Source organism: Cladophialophora psammophila, assembly GCF_000585535.1.
Source record: "Cladophialophora psammophila CBS 110553 chromosome Unknown aczJe-supercont1.7, whole genome shotgun sequence".
In the NCBI taxonomy this organism is placed as follows: Eukaryota; Fungi; Ascomycota; class Eurotiomycetes; order Chaetothyriales; family Herpotrichiellaceae; genus Cladophialophora; species Cladophialophora psammophila.
This window is the reverse complement of record NW_006912928.1, coordinates 1,280,814-1,299,634: the sequence shown is the minus strand read 5'-3', so window position 1 is coordinate 1,299,634 and position 18,821 is coordinate 1,280,814. Positions and strand designations below refer to the sequence as shown.

The 18,821-nt window shown below is 52.1% G+C and overlaps 10 protein-coding genes across 10 annotated transcripts; 6 read left to right on the top strand and 4 right to left on the bottom strand.

Annotated features, from left to right (window-relative positions):
• Positions 1–681: 681 nt before the first annotated feature.
• On the bottom strand, positions 682–1,236 carry A1O5_05496 (uncharacterized protein; the record flags this gene model as incomplete). The annotated part of the gene is made up of 1 exon (XM_007746097.1): positions 682–1,236. The coding sequence occupies one exon, from the start codon at positions 1,234–1,236 to the stop codon at positions 682–684; it is 555 nt and encodes a 184-aa protein (XP_007744287.1).
• A 444-nt stretch (positions 1,237–1,680) lies between these two features.
• A1O5_05495 (uncharacterized protein) lies at positions 1,681–2,412 on the top strand (the record flags this gene model as incomplete). Its single annotated transcript, XM_007746096.1, has 3 exons — positions 1,681–1,762; positions 1,802–2,085; positions 2,215–2,412. 3 exons carry the CDS (start codon positions 1,681–1,683, stop codon positions 2,410–2,412), a joined length of 564 nt encoding a protein of 187 aa, XP_007744286.1.
• Positions 2,413–3,233: 821 nt separating this feature from the next.
• Positions 3,234–3,572, top strand: A1O5_05494 (uncharacterized protein; the record flags this gene model as incomplete). The annotated part of the gene is made up of 1 exon (XM_007746095.1): positions 3,234–3,572. The coding sequence occupies one exon, from the start codon at positions 3,234–3,236 to the stop codon at positions 3,570–3,572; it is 339 nt and encodes a 112-aa protein (XP_007744285.1).
• Positions 3,573–5,019: 1,447 nt separating this feature from the next.
• Positions 5,020–6,297, top strand: A1O5_05493 (uncharacterized protein; the record flags this gene model as incomplete). The annotated part of the gene is made up of 1 exon (XM_007746094.1): positions 5,020–6,297. One exon carries the CDS (start codon positions 5,020–5,022, stop codon positions 6,295–6,297), a length of 1,278 nt encoding a protein of 425 aa, XP_007744284.1.
• Positions 6,298–8,187: 1,890 nt separating this feature from the next.
• Positions 8,188–9,657, top strand: A1O5_05492 (uncharacterized protein; the record flags this gene model as incomplete). The annotated part of the gene is made up of 1 exon (XM_007746093.1): positions 8,188–9,657. The coding sequence occupies one exon, from the start codon at positions 8,188–8,190 to the stop codon at positions 9,655–9,657; it is 1,470 nt and encodes a 489-aa protein (XP_007744283.1).
• A 1,012-nt stretch (positions 9,658–10,669) lies between these two features.
• On the top strand, positions 10,670–11,797 carry A1O5_05491 (uncharacterized protein; the record flags this gene model as incomplete). Its single annotated transcript, XM_007746092.1, has 4 exons — positions 10,670–10,836; positions 10,935–11,047; positions 11,107–11,597; positions 11,660–11,797. 4 exons carry the CDS (start codon positions 10,670–10,672, stop codon positions 11,795–11,797), a joined length of 909 nt encoding a protein of 302 aa, XP_007744282.1.
• An 859-nt stretch (positions 11,798–12,656) lies between these two features.
• On the top strand, positions 12,657–13,958 carry A1O5_05490 (uncharacterized protein; the record flags this gene model as incomplete). The annotated part of the gene is made up of 1 exon (XM_007746091.1): positions 12,657–13,958. One exon carries the CDS (start codon positions 12,657–12,659, stop codon positions 13,956–13,958), a length of 1,302 nt encoding a protein of 433 aa, XP_007744281.1.
• Positions 13,959–14,939: 981 nt separating this feature from the next.
• A1O5_05489 (uncharacterized protein) lies at positions 14,940–15,686 on the bottom strand (the record flags this gene model as incomplete). The annotated part of the gene is made up of 1 exon (XM_007746090.1): positions 14,940–15,686. The coding sequence occupies one exon, from the start codon at positions 15,684–15,686 to the stop codon at positions 14,940–14,942; it is 747 nt and encodes a 248-aa protein (XP_007744280.1).
• Positions 15,687–16,574: 888 nt separating this feature from the next.
• A1O5_05488 (uncharacterized protein) lies at positions 16,575–16,862 on the bottom strand (the record flags this gene model as incomplete). The annotated part of the gene is made up of 1 exon (XM_007746089.1): positions 16,575–16,862. One exon carries the CDS (start codon positions 16,860–16,862, stop codon positions 16,575–16,577), a length of 288 nt encoding a protein of 95 aa, XP_007744279.1.
• Positions 16,863–17,419: 557 nt separating this feature from the next.
• On the bottom strand, positions 17,420–18,310 carry A1O5_05487 (uncharacterized protein; the record flags this gene model as incomplete). Its single annotated transcript, XM_007746088.1, has 1 exon — positions 17,420–18,310. The coding sequence occupies one exon, from the start codon at positions 18,308–18,310 to the stop codon at positions 17,420–17,422; it is 891 nt and encodes a 296-aa protein (XP_007744278.1).
• Positions 18,311–18,821: the final 511 nt, after the last annotated feature.

Sequence of the window (18,821 nt, the reverse complement as noted above, 5' to 3'; positions counted from 1 at the left end):
GAGAATATGCTTGGCCGTATAGCTGTGCGGTGACGCATATAAATCTTTGCGACACGTCAGAATTCATCAACGTTCCAACCCTTTCACTAATTTTAACTATCTCTACAGCTCTAGATAACGGCAAAGTCCTGCTCTAGCGGCACTGAAGGGACCATCGTGGCAGCCCCAGCGGTACCGAAAAGTCCTCAAAGTTTGCCAAAATAGTAAAGGCGGAGCTAATCGATTATTAAGTGGAAGCGGGTGTGAATCCTCCGAAAGCTCCGTCCAACAATTTAAGGAGCGCCGTACGGTCGAGTCGCAAAGTCCATCTTCAACTTTCAAGCCATCCCTATCTCTCCATTTTGTTCCTTCTAGTTGTCTAGACCGGGTTATAATGACCTTGGTTGTGATGACGGGCGAGGCTGACGATGTCCAGTCCAGAGCCACTACCAGCCGTCGCTCCGAAGAGGGCCCAACCAGTGCTGGACTATGAAGGATATTCCGACAGTCTGGGTCGGCCTACAGGAAGGCAATGATGAAAGGTACAGGTGGCCCAAAAAGGGCAGCCATTGTGATATGACCAAAGAAGCGCTTGGTTCCTCTCGCATCGTTGATCGCAAGTGAGTGAAGATTCTTGAACGCCTTCTCTTGCGAGTGAACAGGCCAGGTTTCTCCGAGTCCTACTCCACATGCCTCGAGTCTCTAACATAAACAGCCTATAGTTCCTAACCGATCAATAACGGGTTTGTTGGCGTTGGGATACTTATTTGCTACATGGTCGCGATCAAAACTTTCAAAGACGACAGCATCTAGCCTCTTGGTCCCCAGGAGCCTATCGTGAGCGGCAGGCCTGCGGATGATCATACTCGATTGGAAAAGGTAATCAATGGTGTTGACAAGACCACGGTATATCTGCTGTATCTCTGTCTCCTCTTCATCATCAGCTAATATATTTTCATATACTTCCTCGCCTTCGGTCAGGAAATCATCAGCATCTTCGAGCGTTCGCCGAAGCCGTTCGAGAAGCTTGATCGCTTGAGCCCTAACATGGGACGCATCTCTCAGCTGATAGTCTAGAGACGCATGGCCTGTTTGACCAGCGCCGATATTTGCTGCCCAGATTCGCAGCCTTCCGAGTTCATCGGCCCATGAATCTGTGTGGACCTCATTCGCGTGTGCAGCCAACTCGGCGCGTATCGTCAGTCTGTCAAAAGATTTGAGACAATCAACAACCGCAGCTGAGATGGACGATGTCATGGTGAATGTATTTAAAGTCGCTTGGTGCTCTGTCTCGATAACCAGCTGATTACTGTAGAAAATCCCTCCAGAGGAGCGCCCGTGTTGTCTTCAACTAGATAAGTGGTGAAAAGGTAGGAGCCGTAATGACTTGAAGGATGTCGTCACGCTTCCTCAATTGATCGATTTCAATAGGCAATAGGAAGCAATTATATGCTGATGTTGTCCACGGCGACTATGGCGTTTGAACTCTGATCCGGCTGAACAGAAGGGACGAACTGCTGATGCGGCTCTATGGCTCAGGATGAAGTGGGGTGATGGGGTATAGAGCGAGGGTCTCGTCAACTGTCAATCGTTTTAAGCCGCACAAGCGCGAGCCTGCCTCTCCTCTGGCCTCTTTGCTGCTCCTGCCGACCCGGTTTTCGAAGGTTGCCTCTTCGCCCCTCTGACACTGCGAAAGTCGCGATGGTAGTCGGGGTTGAGACGACAGGCATTGTCCCTGCAATTCTTCCCCTGATTGTGAACCAGCTCGATGCATATGTGCAAGGTATTGAAACTCTGAAGGGCTTTCGAACAAGGCGATAAGGCCGCCATTTCGAAGAGTATTCCGCAAGGCTCGGGACTCAACATGCTATCCTGCGAAACACATTGGAACAGTCTCTCGAAGGCCTTGTCGACTACGAGGATGAAATATCCGAGCTGATCGGCAACCCGCAGGGGCCACTTTGGATGGATCCGCGCTTGCAGAACAAGCTGGCCAAAAAACTCGACCGAAACTTCGGTGCCTTTAGCAGAACCATGATCGAGCTTTCGACCCTGTTAGAGATTCTGTCCAGGAAACTAAGGCTTGAATCTGCGGATCCATTAAAGGTAGGTTGCTACTCAGATTAGTGGGGTTTCGGCCATGCGTGGTCCACGTCTTGAATACTCTTAACCATTCCTTTAGTGATCGTTCCCTCATCGATCTAGCGTGCTGACTTTCGGCCTTTCGCTGATTAGATATCGTGGGACGAGGGCGGTTCTGTCGAACGAGAGATCAAGCAGTTTAAAGACATCTTCTCCAAATCCGTGTATACGGATTTGCTCAATAAGATCGACAGCGCCAATGCTTCACTCAAAACTCTCATAGACCAGTTGGACCATTGTCAGGAGAGCCGACACAAGCATCGGATGTCCAAAAAGCCACTTTTGCGGTAAAGAGCAGCGAGAAAGCATGCCGACAACCTTTACAACACGGTGATGTGCGGTAATTATTGGAAATGCTCATGTAAAGATTCACAATGTGTACACCTTCGAATTGAGCCGCATGTCCTGGAAAATCACGATGATCAAGACCTGAGCCTAATTATGCCCCGACTTCGAATGGCGTTCTCTACGACAATAGATCACTCAAAGGCCATGAGAATGTGGCAATGGGGGGAAGTTGAAACAGTACTAGTTCTGCTCAGCGCAACCACTGTACCACAGAAGGCAGCTTCAACTTCTCAAAGTGCTGCCTGTTAACGGCCAGCGGTTGAGACAAAGGTCGAGCTTGTGGTTGCCAACGCAACGGCAACGTTGCAGCGCCGTCCTTGGCCTGAAGGCCCGAATGTCCCATCGGTTCTCCCCATATCCGACTTTTGTTCGCTGCTACTTGGTACCACTGGTGAACTGAAAGACTATCTCGGGTCAATCTCTGAAAGTGATGGTAGTTGCAGGTACTGCTTGTATGTGGAGAAGCACGAGGATATCGTCGAATCACAGTCACCAGAAGACCTGATGAGCTTGTCCTCGCATCCCGATGGAGCGCATGATGCTCGCCGAGCCTTCCTCCTCAGCAGACGTGACCGGTTGTTTTTGGCAGCAACCCTCGCGTCCAGCATCCTTTAGTTTCATAGAAATTGGCGAAGAGTTATTGGCGAAGCCGCGATATTCTGTTTCCAAAGCCCAACAGCAGTAGCAAATCCTTCGTTGACTATCCGTATCTCTCTGGGCATGAGATCAATAAACCGGAGACGGCAGGGTCGACTGCTGGGATGATGACCGATGCGCTCATCCGAAGCGAAGTACTGTTCCCCCTGGGACTGGACTCAGTTGAGTTATCCCTGTGCCAGACTATATCGGTCTTACGGATACCAGAAGCCAAAGATGCCGTAGAAGCAATTGCCAACTTGAAGGCGGCCTTTCCAGTATTAGATCGGGTCTACTCCGAGAGTGGCTTCCGCTACGGCCATGCGGTGAGCAAATGCCTTTTCTGGTTGGAGACCAGGAGCTCAACAGCGGACGACGAAGAATTCCAACTGCTTGTCTTTCAGAACATTATAACGCCTCCGGTCGAAGATCTAAGAGACTTTGAAGGGAGATCTCGTATTCACTAAACAAATTTACTTCTTTCACGGACGGGGTTATCTAACCCTATTGGCATACTCCGTCTCGGGACCTTTTCACAGGCTCTTAGAGATATTATTGTCCATACACACAAGGTTGAATACATCCTTCCTCGAGACAGGCTTTTTCAAGGTTCAAGAAGGATCGAAGAGGATGTTCTTGCTCAGTTGACCAATAACAATATCCCTGGCTTGACCGCAACCTAGATGAGACCGAAAGCCACACAAATAGTGATGGGCAGGGGATCTGCGGCAAGGAAAAATCTTGCACGACGTCAATCATTGCATGTCCAGAGACACCAGATGCTGCTTGAAGCCAATCATTGACCAGATCTAGACAGGGTTGGGGGATCGATTGGGGGAGAGGAAATCAACGCCATTGTGCGTTGCCGTGCATGGGATGATAATTACTCTACAGGATGATCTCCGCCATAATGCGACTGGAAGAAACGTCTTCATCTATACAAGGAGAAATATGCTGAGATAGGGCTTCACGTTTTGTTTTACTCTAGCTATGATCCTTAAGACCACTCCTACCTGTTGCAGATGCCTTTCCCTTCGAGGACAGATGTCAAATGTTTTGATTCCAGCGATGTGTCAGTACAAGATCTAGCATTTAGGCTCCCAAACGCTGGAGCTCTTGAAATGCTAGAGACAAGGGTAAGAAAAGCCAGAAGGAGGCTTCTTGACCATAAGGTATGAGAGTGGGTCGAGCTTTTGTTCATATTCAGAAGGGGCCACGACTAAAAATAGGGAGGCTTGCGTGTCCAGAATATCCAGAATCATAACGGGACCACCTTTGATTGATGCACCGCTCCTTCTTCAATTCTGGGAATACTCCGCACCTCGTTCATGTGCGTCTTTTCAGTCCCTGAAGTGGTCGAATCGATGCACTGTGTGTGGCGACAATAGGAAGTTACTATTGGGTAACGTCTCTGATCTCTTATGCTCTGAGTTGAGTATATTGAACAGTGGGCGCGCAAGGTTCTCATAAACCACACTGAAGAAGAAAGCAGTCAATAAAGATCACAACAAACAAAGCAGCATCAACTGAGAACCGAGAGAAGGTGTTGGATCGGCTAATCTTCGGCGCCAATCTTAGCCTGTCACGTGAATTTGTCTCTAACTTGTCCTCCTTGTTGTCATTGTGTTATTGGCTGGCCCCATCACCTATGAAACTGTCAATCAAAAGCACTGCCTCCACCACGTCGTCACCGTGTCTGCAGATCGACGAGTGATTTGACTGATGAACTGATGTGGAATTCTTGCACGACTTCCTTCGCACTTGCCGTGCACTGCTGATTCTAGCTCACCCCCTCCACCCACCAACACCACACACTCCTTGCTTGTTTGCTGTCACCGCAAACGGTACCATGGGTCGGCGAAGACGACCTCAACCCATCCAAATAAGGAGAGCCCTGTACGCTCAACGCTGACTATGGCGTCTGCTCCCTACACCGCCGAACCGGGCAATTGGTTCCTTCGCGGAGTCCAGTCTGCAGTCTTCTACTATGTTTCTTGCTCTCCCTGTCTCGGCTATAGACACCGGCGGAAAAGGAGGAGGGAGGCGAAAGAGCAAGCACAAGCAAAAGCAGAAATTGTCGTCACTCAACCAGGCATTGTCACGCAGCCTGGGCCGTTCCAGACAAATGAGGCGTGGGCAGAAGAATTAATGCTTGGGCCCGGACCACCAAAGGGCTGGAAGAAAGACACGCTGCTGCAGAAGCTGCAAAAGAAAGTGTACACAGAGACGCCCAGCTCGGATGCTGCTCCCTCGTCTCCTGAAACACCGGAATCGAGCCCTCAGCCGGCAAAGTCGGTTGCAAGACCATCAGCTCAGCTCACAGACTCGCCTCCTGAGTCGTCAACAAGGACATCTTCTGTGGATGAGGTCGAGGATGTGGACTCAAGCTGTGCCAAGTCTGCTTCATTTCAGGAGAGACCACCACGAGAAAGAAGGCTGTCTAGTGCAATGGAGAACCTAAAAGACTCGCTCCGCACGACACTCCATCCACCAAAATGGAATTGGAAGAGATATGACCGAGAGGATGAGATTTTAGCTGGGTTTACAGAGAGAGTGACGAGAATGTGGAATCGGGCGACTTCGGGAATGCACCACGAGGATCTCGAGGAGCAAGAAGAGGTGGGAGACCCTTCGGCGTATCGACGGAAGCGTGCGCCCACAATTGAGAGTGAACGATATGACTACAATCGAGTAAGGCATCCCGAAGTGAATGACCTACATCCTCCAGTTGTATCTCAGCTACCTGCTACGAGAGCCGAAGCTGCCTGGATGCTGCTTCCGCCTCCCAGTGCTGCCGTCATGGAAGCCCGCAGAAGGCCTGCCGCGGAACCTGAAATGCGCTTTCCATTATGCGTCATTGGCAGGCCGCAAAGACAGACGGAAATAGCCAAAACGCTGTCCTCCGAACAAGTCAACACCCAGGACCTGGTTCACTCTAGTGATGCTGAAGATGAAGATGACGGCCTCAGCATCAGTGAGGCACAGAGTATCGACCAAAGCACACACAATCCCAAGATGGAAAGGGAAAACAACAGTCCAGCTCGGATCAAGCATTTGTCGGATCCAATTGTCAGACCGCCACCAGTTGTTCATCCGGTATCACGGATTGCAGGAGACTTATTCGTCCCGAAGAGAAGAGATTCATGGCGGTTTCATTATGTTGTCCCATCGAACCAGCCGATAGAATGGTGAAAATCGCACTGCCCGGTAAACCCCCTTTTCGATAGCCTCAGGCGGCTACCACCTTTCACTGCAACGCATCATCATGGATCGAAGTTGCTTCTGGGGGATTTGTGCCAATATGTGCAGATGAACGTTGGGAGTTGATTGTTGATTGACGGTTCTTTCCAGGTTTGAGGGGTTCTGCTAGAGAGCAAGGCGTTTATGATCACGATGCGGGACACACGGATTGAGCGAATGAGTGAGTGAAAGGGTGTATGGATACGAATGTTACATATTCTCCTTGATTTTGTATGCTTCTCCTGCATCCTAACTATTTTCAGACTTCGTGGAGTCCTCCGTAACAAAAGGAACACCGTAGCTGAGCGCGACCAACGCAAGGTACAAGCATGTGGTTGGGTAGCTGCTCTGGTAGATTGCTGGACCAGGGATCATCTCGTCTGCATTAACTGGGGAGTCTAAAAATTAAACGAGCTAGGCACGGCGCTGGGGTCCGTTATGCGATCTGGAGAATGGAGATGAGATGGCACCATTTTGCCGCAGGTCATGCCATAATGATTGGACAAGCGACCAACAGCCAACGCCTGAGCCGGTGTGGAGGTGGAGAACGAGGCTCCTGGTGGCTCCCTCGAGGAAAATCATCTGTGGTCGTGGTCGAGAAAGAGGCGAGGCTCAAATTACAGGGCGACGTTAAGGAGCTGGAGGGGGAATCGGGGGTGAAGGAGCAAGAGCAGCATCCCAGGCGACGCACCAGCAAGTGAATGTGGTAGTGGTACGAGTACGAGGCAGATGGACATCGATCCATCTGGTAATCATGAGGGGGATGGACAGCATCAACGAAAAGCAATGTGATTGCCACCGACTAGTGAGAGAGTGAGAGATTGAGAGATTCAATGGCTGTGCCGCTGGGCGGAAGTGCCTGCGCTGCGCGCCGCTCCCAAGAGCTTCACCACCACCACCACCACCACCATCAGTACGAGGTACTCTCTACAAGTACAAGTACAAGTACAGCTACTCCTTTCTCCTCCTGAATCAGCACCATTCCTCTTTCACGGCTGTTGTCACCCATCTTCCCGCCCCTCCACCCTCGTATAACAACACGAGATCACCCTTCGTACGTATCCCGAGCACCCCAAGCACCACCCAACGCACCACACACCACAGTCGCTTCTCACCTGCATCATACCAGAACGGAATCTCTCCTCCGTGCAACCATCCACCAACCACTGTCGCCATCACTCCACCAAGCGCTGCCCTTACTGTGTCCTCCCTGCGCTCTTCTCCACCTTCTCGCAACGCCTATCCCATGACCCTCCCTCTCCCGCGCCGCCAGACCTCCGCCATTCACATTCATTACGCAGCAAATAAGTCAATGCTCTCTGGGTCCTCAAAGCCTCGCCTAGGTACTCTGTGATCCTTCCCGCAGGTGCCCGTTGGTTCAATCTGACTCTGAGCCACTGAGAGAGAGCCGCCTTGACCCCGGATCTTTGGGTCTTGTTCTAAATTTCGCTGCATTTCGGCCATCCACTCTCCTGAGACATTTCAAGACCGTTTCCCAGTCATCTGCTCTCGTTCAGCAGCAACCCAATTGCTTTTGAGCTTGTCCTAGCACCTGTTTCCTTCACAGCTACATACCACCTTCTTTTCTCCCTCCAATTTGCTCCGACGCCTGTTGAGTTTGGGACAAGCCGCTTGGCCTCCGGCTCGAAATCACCCGCCGCATCATCCCTTGCTTCGCCACGTCTTCTACGAGTACCACCTCTCCCTCGTCCAGGCTATTCGAACCTCATTTCAGAATCCAACAGCAGAAGAGGATCGTCTAAGCCAAGATATCATCTGCGAGCCCGCCGTCCAGCCTTCAAACGGATCTCCATACCTGCGAACACTCTGGCAACCCCCAAGATGTGGTCCACCGCCGCCTCTTGGGTCGCCCTGCTTGCTCTGACCGCGGCCCTCACCCGATACTACAACCCGGACTTGTTCTACAGACTTACCGGCCGCGCATTCGCACGAGCGCCACAGCCGCCAGCAGGGTCGGAGAGGCTTCCTGCCAAACGACAGAAGGCGAAGCGGACACATGCCAGTCAACTGGAGACTAGCAATAGTGGCACGTCCACCCCAACCAGTGCTATTGAAGGCAAGGCCAACAAGAGAAGGAAGCTCATCTCTGCTCCCATTGAGGATACGGTTGTCGTTCAGACTACCGAGGGCCAACGGGTGACCCTGCCCCGAGACGAGGATGATGGAATGAGCAATAAAGAATTCGCTCAACAGCTTGCTAAAGCGCAGGCTGGCACAAACCTAGAGCCGGCCAAATCACAGGTAACCAACAAGAAAGAGCGACGTGCTGCCGCAAAGGCTGCGCAAGGAAAGCAAAATGGTCTAGAAGCTTCAGGGTTGTCCACCGAGACTTCTTCCACCACCGGTCGCGATGCAGACGATGATCTGTCTCCGATTGGATCTCCCTCCACTGGTCCTGTGTCGACTGCACCCACCTCCCGGGCTGGTGACGTCTCGGACATGTTGGAGGCCCCTGCAGCCAAACCTGGCGTTTTGAGATTGACTGACGTCAAGAATGAGAGCCCAAAGGCAGCATCGGGCTCTTCCAAAGCTGCTTTCCAACCTGCCCTGACCAAGAAACAGAGACAGAGACAGGCAAAGGCAACCGAGCGGAAGGCTCTGCGAGAAGAATCTGATCGTATACACGAGCAAAAGAAACAGGCACAACTGCGGACTGCCAGAATGGCGGACGGAAGCTCCAATCAAACCAAAGCAAATTCATTTACAGTGAAGCAAAATGCCTGGCAGAGTGGAAAACCAGCTTCGGAGAAGTTGGTCCAGACCACTACCAGCAGCGAAGCTGCACCTCTTTTAGACACCTTTGAAAAGACAAATATACCCACAGTCACTGTGAATGGGTCCGTCACTTCAGAGCCTCTGTCAGATGTCGTCAACACTGTCCCAGAGGCAACAAGTGTCAGTGAAGTTCAGCAAGACATCGGGAAAGGCAAGACCAATGCGCTGGGTGCGTCGGACCGAGAGAAACTTGCAAGACCCGCTCTAGGTAGCCGCCCAAGCTGGGCTGATGAAGTCAATGAGGAGGAGCAAGATAAATGGGCAAACGAGCTTGCACAAGAAGAGCAATGGGAATCTGTGACAAGCAAGAAGGGCAAGAAGAAGGCGAAAAAGGATCTGAACGACACAAGCAGCGAAACAAGTTCTTCGATTGCAAAACCGATGCCAAACAACCAGCCGGTCGTCAACGGCAGTCAAACAAACGGTGTCAAAGCTCGCGTGGAGAACCCGAACCGATTCCAGTCGATTGAGCCAGTGACAGATCCGTCGTTCAAGGATGCGGAGTGGGAGGCCTGACCATTTCTAACAATGTTATGAGGGAGGACACTCGCTCTGGAAGTGTTGATGGGCGGATGTGACGTGCCTTGTCGCCAATACTTCGTGGGCATTTGAAAGACACAGGTGCTTAGTTTTTTTTATGTGTGTTTTCTTTTCTTCTATTTTTCCTTTTTTCCTCTATTTTTTTTTTTGAATTCAAGCCTAGCCCACATGGAGCATTGTTTAGGGAGTATTAGCATGGGCACGGATATTCACAAGGCCAAAAGGCCAGAGGCAAATGCAGAGCGGAAGTTGTGGAATTGCAGATGCGACTCGGCGAGGTCAAAATTTCTCCATACGGAAAAGGGAGAAAAATGTACTACTCTGAAAAACGAAGAAAAACGATTGCGCCACTGGCACAGTCCTTAAGACAGAACCCGTGTGGACTTTGTGTATACATATGATATGCAAGTCATGTTGCAGCGATAGTAACCCAGCAGTGGCGGATGTTCTAGAAGACACAATCCGTGGCTGATTGAAAAAAAAGTATTGTGGACTTAGTCAGAACCAAAATCAGGGGATGCAGACGGCGTAGGCAGTCTTATTGGCCGGGCTGAGAATAGCACGGCCAGTGGTGCCAGAACCTCCCCTCAGTGCGGTGGCTGCTTGTGCGGTGGCTGCTAGTAGCCAGCGTGTTAAGAATACCTCGTACCAAAGCCAGTATTTTGTGTCTGCACTGTGGTCTGCTGAGCTGTGCTTCCATCACCACCCACCAGGGTTGCATATTCACCCAGCTGTTCACCCTACCGCCGGTCAATATAATCTCACTCCTTCTGCGTGGGAGATTTTTGGGCAGTCACTGCTTTGAAACACACGCACACCCACCCGGTCTCCTACCACCACACCACGCCCTCTCCCTTTTTGGTCGCTCACCTGCTTCCTCCCTCTTTCTCTGCCGAACCCAAATTTCGATTGCGATTTAGCCCTCCCTCACCTGACCCGACCCAACAGGCAAGCAACTGCCACCATTTACTTCCTCCCCAGCGTCAATATGGCGCAAATAAGAGGCACTGCAGGCTACAATCTGGGCCTGAACAACCAGTTCGGCTCTCAACGGAGCGACAATGCCACCAACGACCCCAGTCCACTCGACCAGATCCGAGAACAGACGAGCAAAATTGAGGACTGGTTGAACACGATGGGCGAGCCGCTGAAACCGTGAGGATTGCCCCATTCCGCCTTCCTTTGGCTCAAAAAGCTATGTGAACTGCTGGGAAGACAAATTGGAAGCTTACTCGAAGAGATTATACACACAGATACCTGCCCGCCATCGGTAGATTCCTCATCGTCGTGACATTTATCGAAGACGCAGTCAGAATCGTTACTCAATGGAACGACCAGCTCATATACTTGAGGGATTTCAGACATAGTGCGTGAGCCATGGGAAGGGAAAAGGAGAACTGCAGATACTGACGATTGTTGGACTAGTCCCCTGGGGCATCACCCACCTGTTCCTCATCTTCAATGTCATCACCATGTCAGTCTGCTCAACACTTGTGATCATGCGCCGCTATGGCGAGTACGCCGTGGGCGGTCTGTTGTCCGTTGTGGTTGTCCAAGCTCTCGGCTACGGCCTCATCTTCGACCTGAATTTCTTCCTGCGCAACCTGTCCGTGATCGGCGGTCTGCTCATGGTTCTTGGAGACAGTTTCGTCAAAAAGAGGGTGTTTGCGGGCCTACCGTCAATTGATGAAAAGGACAAGAAGATGTACATCCAGCTCGGGGGCCGAGTCCTCTTGATTTTCCTCTTCATCGGATTCGTCTTTGCTGGCGAATGGAGCGTCTGGAGAGTCCTGGTCAGTCTGATTGGATTCGTGGCCTGTGTGATGGTGGTAGTAGGATTCAAGGCCAAGCTCAGCGCTATCATTCTGGTTCTCTTGCTCAGTGTCTTCAACGTGCTGGTCAACAATTTCTGGACAGTAAGTGGGATTTTGGCCTTTTGTTTTTGTCGGATGACCGTGCTGATGCTCTACACCTGCAGCTTCATAAGAACCATCCACACAAAGACTTTGCCAAATACGACTTTTTCCAAATCCTGTCCATCATGGGCGGTCTCTTGTTACTGGTCAACATGGGTCCCGGTCAATTGAGTGTGGATGAGAAGAAGAAGGTCTACTGAAAACGCGCCAAACATTCACTGCAAGGGTGTTCGTCAGGGAGAAACAGAGGGAAGCTATCCTCACAACACGCGTCAAGGGTATAACAACGTGGAATGAGACCATACAAGACAATGACAGGGGCCAGGCGCATGAAAGCAGACAGATACAAGACACCGCGGGGTGTGACGAAACAAGTGGTCTCATTAGTTGGCTGGCTCGACACCAGCCCCACGGAGGAATTCGACGCGCGGCTTCAGGGGCAAGGGCCATGATGAAGAAACAAGACTTGTGAGATCTACCTTGCATAAGCGGTTGCATTCTCAGGGATAGAGCGTAGGTTGGGACAAATCCCGCTCACATGTTCCTCGTCTTGCCTTAAGACCCGGAACTGGGCAGATTCAGAAAGGCAATAACCTCAAAATCAAGCAAGCACATTCTCCATTGAAACCATGTCTTGTGTCCCAGCACCTCATCCTGACAATTAACTTATACAAGTGTGCGGAGCGTGGAGTAATACCTAGTATGGAGGATAAGGCTCGAAGGCTGCCCTTGGATATGTGGATGTAATGCCAAGCCGTCGATCTCTCATCCTCGCCGAAGCGATATTAACCGGACATCGCCGAACGTGGGTGATTTGTCGCTCAGAGAAAAGCAACACCACGATCTACTCGGTACAAAACACCATCGAACCGCACTAAGTCGTCTGCTAACCGGCGAACCCATTAGGCAACACTACTCCCTTCAATTGCAATTGCTTCTTTGAACCACAACTCGGCTTGTCCGCCTGTACACTCGGCTTCCCAGTGACCGGGCTAGCTTTGTCAATCACCATCATCACTTCTCCATATAGAAAGTCCTTCACGTAGGACCGCGACCGCCATGGCGCCCAAAAATCGCATCATCATCGACACCGACCCGGGCGTGGACGACGTCCTCGCCATCCTGCTTGCCCTCGCCGCCAACGCTGATGAGCTTGAAGTGCTCCTCATCTCGATTACATTCGGCAATGTCGATGTACGCTCCTGCTTACGCAACGTCGTCGCCATCTTTCATGTTCTGGAGAAAGAAACTGCATGGCGCGAGCAACAGGGCAAACCAGTCGGTTTCGAAGGTCTCACCAAATTCAAGCCGATCGTAGCCATCGGTGCGGACGAGCCCCTGCAGGATCGCATCGAGAGCGCCGATTATTTTCATGGCACGGATGGATTGGCGGGGACGCATACGAGTCATCCCCATTTCTCTCCCGAAGAGAGTTGGAATAGGCTGTTCGAACAGCCTCCACCGGACAGTTTCATTACTGAGAAGGCCAAGCCTGAAGTCGACCTCAAGGAAGACACAAATTCCTTTATCCCTTCGCTCGAGCCTGCACACAAGGAGATTCTCCGCCTCCTGCGGGAGAATGAACCGAACACCATCACCCTGATTGCCATTGGCCCGCTCACCAACTTTGCCCTCGCCGCGGCCGAAGACCCGGAGACCTTTTTGAGATGTAAAGAAGTTGTCACCATGGGGGGCACAGTCGACGGGATCGGCAACGTCACGCCCGTATCGGAGTTCAACGTCTACGCCGACCCCTACGCCGCAGCTCGAGTGTATGCACTCTCGTCACCCATCCCAGCGAGTACAATGCCCGTCGCAACCGAAGGGGAGCGCAGTTTCTGCCTCGCACAATATCCTCCGCACCTGCCCAGACAGCTGAGGCTCACGCTCATGAGCCTCGACATTACGGAATACCACATGCTCAGCCGCGGTGAATTCAACACCTTCGCAAAGCCTCACCTCGATGCCGGTTCACCGCTCGCGGCGTGGATGACCGCGTTCATGACGCCCATGCTCGACAAGATGGAACGGCTACACATCGGCCACGAGGGCGATGGCGCGGCGTTGGCCCTGCATGATCCGCTATGTATCTGGTACGTCCTGACGCACGACGATCCGGCGTGGAAAGCCAGCGTGCGGAGTCCCGAGGATATCCGAATTGAGACCGCCGGCCAGTGGACCAGAGGCATGACGGTGGGCGATAAACGGGCCAGGCGGAGGAGGAATTCGGACGGCGAGGTGCCCCATGATAGAGGCAACTGGCTGGGAAACAGGAGTGGGAATCGTGTGTATCGCATGCTAGAGAGCCCCGGCAGGGAGGAAGCCTCGAAATACCTTTTGAAGGCGATTTTCGGCGCCTGATGTGTCTGTTCTTAGATGGAGGGCGGAGAAGAAGAAAAAAGCGATCTTGCGAAGACACGATGACGAGCATGACGGACGGAAAAGAGGAACGTGGAGCGCGGTCTCGAGAACTAGACACACCACCTCTTCCGATCAACGAGATAGAGCTAGACCTGCATCGACTGGTAAACTTCGAGAGACAAAAATCACCTTTTCTCGCCTTTTGTCCCTCTTGGTTGACTGCCGCATCCTCGGTCCAGACACTACGTAGCTCTAAGACCCAGCTAGATTGAGCGAGACGTACGCGGACTGGAACAGACAGCAGATCTACACCCTTTGTTACGGTAGGCACGAGGCGCAGTAGGTACAGGAGAATCAGATCGATGGAACTTTGATTGTCATGTACCAGCCGTGGAGGAGTATAAGTACATAGCATAGGGAGAATGGGTCGGCCGGTGCGTGGATGGGTGAGTGGGTGAGTGGGTGAGTGAGTGAATTGAGATCTTGTCCACGCTTAATCCCCTTTGCCTTGCCTTGCTTTTTCCTTCCGGGGTGTTTGTCCCCCTTGCGCTCTGCTCAGCTCTGCTTCACTTTGTCTTAGTCGCCACTATCCCCATGCCATCAGTCCTGTTAGTCCCATCGGTTCCATCGACCGCCTCGATGCCCTTCCCCTTGCCCTTTCCCTTTTGCCGCGCTTTGGTCTTCCTGTCGTTCATGGAGGTTTGGGTGGTGTACACTAGTATATATATTACGCACGTGCTCCGTGCCTCCGTGTTCCGCACTTCCCTGGGTTTTGCCCCCCCGGAGATTGGAAATATTGTAGTATGTTCGCTGAGGTGAGTAAGTAAGTAAGTCGTTTGCGCGCTTCGGTTTAACCTGGTTCAAGCTGATGCGATTCAGTTTGGGTCCGTTTGGTTTAGTTTGGTTTGATCTGGATCGGTTCATTTTCTTTTTGGATTCGATTTCTGATTTAGGTGGCATGGACACGGATATCGACTCGACTCAGTTCTTCAGCTGCGCAGCATCGATCCCCATCTGGTCCAACAGTTGGCGGTACGCAGGGAACACCTCCGGGCCCTGGGCCGTCAGCGCCTGCCGCCAATCCAGGCCTGGCTCGGCCTTGTCCATCGCCCTCCGGTACCCCTCCCGCGCGGCGATGCGCTGCAAATACGCCAGGATGGCCGGATATGCTGAGAGATCGGCGGGATGCCACTGGCGGCCCGTGGTGAGGGACCAGGCGGTCATGATGTCCGCGAGCGTGAAGTGCTCGCCCACGAGGTAGGCGCCGGTGTGCGCAAGCCGCGCATCCACGGCGGCGAGGTGTTTGTGGAGTCCCGCGCCGATGGCCTTTGCGAAGGCGTTGTCGGCCGCCGGTTGGAGTAGCGCGGCGTTCATCTTGCGGAAGAACGCCAGCGCCAGGCTCGCGCTGGCGAAGTGGAACCAGAACACGTAGTCCGGGTAGTTCTCGTGCGTGGGCGCGAGCGAGAGTCGATTGTGTCCGAATATGCTGTTGATGTACTCGGCGATGGCGCCGGACTCGGACATGTTGAACTCGACGCCCGTCACGGCGTTGGTGGTCGTGATGACCGGCGCGGACCGCTGCGGCGTCAAAGCAGCCAGGTCTGCCGGCGCGAAGATCGGGCTGCGCCTGTACGTCTTCAAAACGTAGGGAATCTCTAGTTCCTCGCAGAGCCAGACGATTCGCTCGGACTGCGAGATGTGCAGGTGGTGGACTGTTAACGAGGACATGGTCTTGCTGTAGACCGGAGACTGGAGGCTATGGGGAGGTGGGATATCGGAGTTGGAGCACCTAGGTAGGTAAATACTGGGTAGATCAAGAGGTAAATGTGTAGGTAAGTAGGCAGAAGGCGAGGCCTTATATACTCGGTACAGAGGAGCAAGAAACCAAGGCCACCCACAGCGCGGAGTGTTCCGTACCTATTACTCCTTTGTTTACACTCCGTGTTCGTGGTCGTACAGTCCATACGTAGGAACGGAGTAGATTTAGAGTTTTGACGTTTGAGATCCCTCCCTTGAGGCCACCAGGCTGAGGTATTTACTTGTAGCTACTGGTTTGTTGAGTCATTAGCTAGCTCACTGGCAGCCTTGACTTTCCTAGGCAGACGTGACGACTCGTGTATATCCCTTCTATTGGAGAGATCGACTTACCACAATCAGAGACAAGAAAACTTACCTGCATCTCACAAGCTTCGGGCTAAATTAGAAACCCCTTCATGCAAGAGCTCATATTTGGCGCGGTTTGGCCAGCTAGTTTCGATCATTCAAGGCGTCTCTTGTTGGAAGAAGGAGCTGTCTCCGGATCCGATTCGACTGTTTCAACTAAGATAATAACTGAGACAACAGGTAGAACATATCTCCTAGTCATAGTAGGAATTATATATGAAATACTAGGAGGAAGGCCTCTTGTAGATCGAGCATCGTCAGACAGATTAATATAAAATCTCTTGAATGTTACTAGCATCACGCTTAACATGTGCTGTCAGAATCATTACTCTTCCTTGTCGATAGGTTCATACCGCATCACAATTAAGAATCAAATGCTCCGGGTCGTCTCTGAGTAGTACATTGTGGCTTTTCGTCAGCCCTTCAGCATCGGATGCACTTTTTGACCTGGAGCTACTGAGGTTTTTCACGCCAAAGGGGGAATACCGTGTTTCGCTTCGCCGACACTTGTCCGACCATAATATCCACACTCTCGTGCCGCCCCAGGGATTCCTCTTCCAGCCCAGCATTGCTCCTGTCATTGTAATAATTGTCGAAGTCAAAGAAGTTGTTCATTTCAATCTCCTCATCCAGATCTAGATCCACTCTCGCAGCAAGTTCACCTTCAGCTTTGCTCGATTTCCCAAAGAACAGCTCTGGATCAAATGAAATGTAAATGATCCGCCCTTCTTTGCCGTCCATCGCCGTGATGCCCGTCGTGAATCTGCAGAAAATGCCGTGCTCGTCCAAAACCCTCTCGATTTGCAAATTAGTATCGTACTTCGATCCTATTAGCGCAAGGAGATGTTCGGAGGCATGTTTAGAAGGCCACAAAGTGGGCCTGGGCGTGTTATGGGCATGGGGCTGTTGGTTTCCATCGGTTTCGGGTGGTGCTCTCTTCTAAAAGCGCAGTTGCAGGAGCTGCTTAAATCCCATAGGGCCCGCGACCTTGAATGCGTCGATTGAGGTCACGGCCGAGGTGTTGCAACTCTGCAGGAATGGTTTGGGCCGGGCACCTTCTTCCCGCTGGCGTTCTGGCCCTGGACGTGGCTCGGTGGAAGAAGGATCGTGTTCCTCATAGTAGCACTTTATTAGTTCAAGCGTAATCTCGCTTTCAAGAGATATCGCCGGCATGGCCAACGAGGGGATGACCTTTCATCCTCTCTTTTCCATGAGGGCGCCTAATTCGTGTTCCAGTGCCAACGCCATCATATCGGGTGCCCAGTTCACGTAGTGCGGGACACGCTTTCGCAAGTCGCTCACTTTTCTGCAAATCCCCGGAAGGAGATCTCCATTCTAGCGATATACTTCCCAGGCGGGGCGCGAACAGATCCGTGACCTTGCCTAATTGCGAGGTGGACTCTGCCTGTGTCGCCGAGTCTCGCGGCTGGAGCAGTTGCAGAGCCGAGGGTCTGCACTGAGATGGCCTTTACAGTCCGTTCAGGATATTGCTCTTCCCAGATCTCCACAATATTCAGGCCGAGGCCGCAGCCGCTGTGCGAGGATGTGTCAGGCTCTAGAGAAAGGGCGCGACATGCGGAAGATGTGCCAGTCGAGGAGTATCCACACACGGGCCCCAGGCTCCGACGGTAAACCCATGACACATCCATGTCACCGTTGCGTACAGTCTCGAGGTGGGATTTCAGACACCGATACGCCGAGGAGAACTCAAGCTCGCTCTCTCCGCCGCCAGAATTGCGACCGATGACAACATAGAAAATCCCATTGAAGATCTCGAAACAGACGGAGCGACCGATATCGCTCTCGCCAAACGAGGAATAAAAGCGAAGAGAAATCTCAAACGCTCTCTCCTCTTTAAGGCGTAAATTATAAGAATGAAAATACCATCCCCGCGGGCGCCACCAGATGCCGTAGCAGAGGTACAGCGGGCTAAACATGACAACAAGTGGGTCAGCGAAAGGCCACAAGGTGCAGAGCGGGATCCTTGTTCCATATCTGCAGGTGGGATGGGCCACGTCAACGGCAACAAGCCATTTCTTTATCTCAAGGACCTGTGAGTATGCGAGGATGTCGTCTCTATAGTCGAGCAGGACAGGTTCTGCCATATTGAAGTTAATGTATGAGCACCCAGATAGCAAAAAACTATCTGCCACTCCGAGCGGGTTGATGACTAGTTCCTCAGTGGCCATTTTATGTAGCCCGAGAAGGCGTATGTGCCCGGACCGGACATAAGTCAGTATACCATGTCGGTACAATAGCTGCGAACCAGTCCCTAGCAGCGAGACCGAATAAGGCCGGCCGGAGTGGAATGCTCCTCTAATTGCAAAGGTATTGTGCAACGCATGGGCATAGCTCGCTCCGCTGGCCAGCGCCCTTCTTGCTTCCGGCAGTAGAGCGTGTTTGTTCTGCCTCACCCTTTAGTCTCGTCTCCGGAGAGGATCATAATCATAAGCAAGAACATGCGTTGCATCTTACCGTCAGCAATTTTCGACAAGTGCATTGTCAAGGGTATGGGACAGGAAATCTCGGCAAACGAAGCGAATTGTGGACATATCCTCAACTGCAAGGACGCCAAGGATACCATAGATGATGTTGTAAGGTAGTCGAATGAGCCTGAGTCCCCTGCTGTGACTGTGGGGGCGCAAAAAGTCAATGGCGAGCTCGGATCTCTCGGTCTCGATGTTTCCGACCCTCAACGGC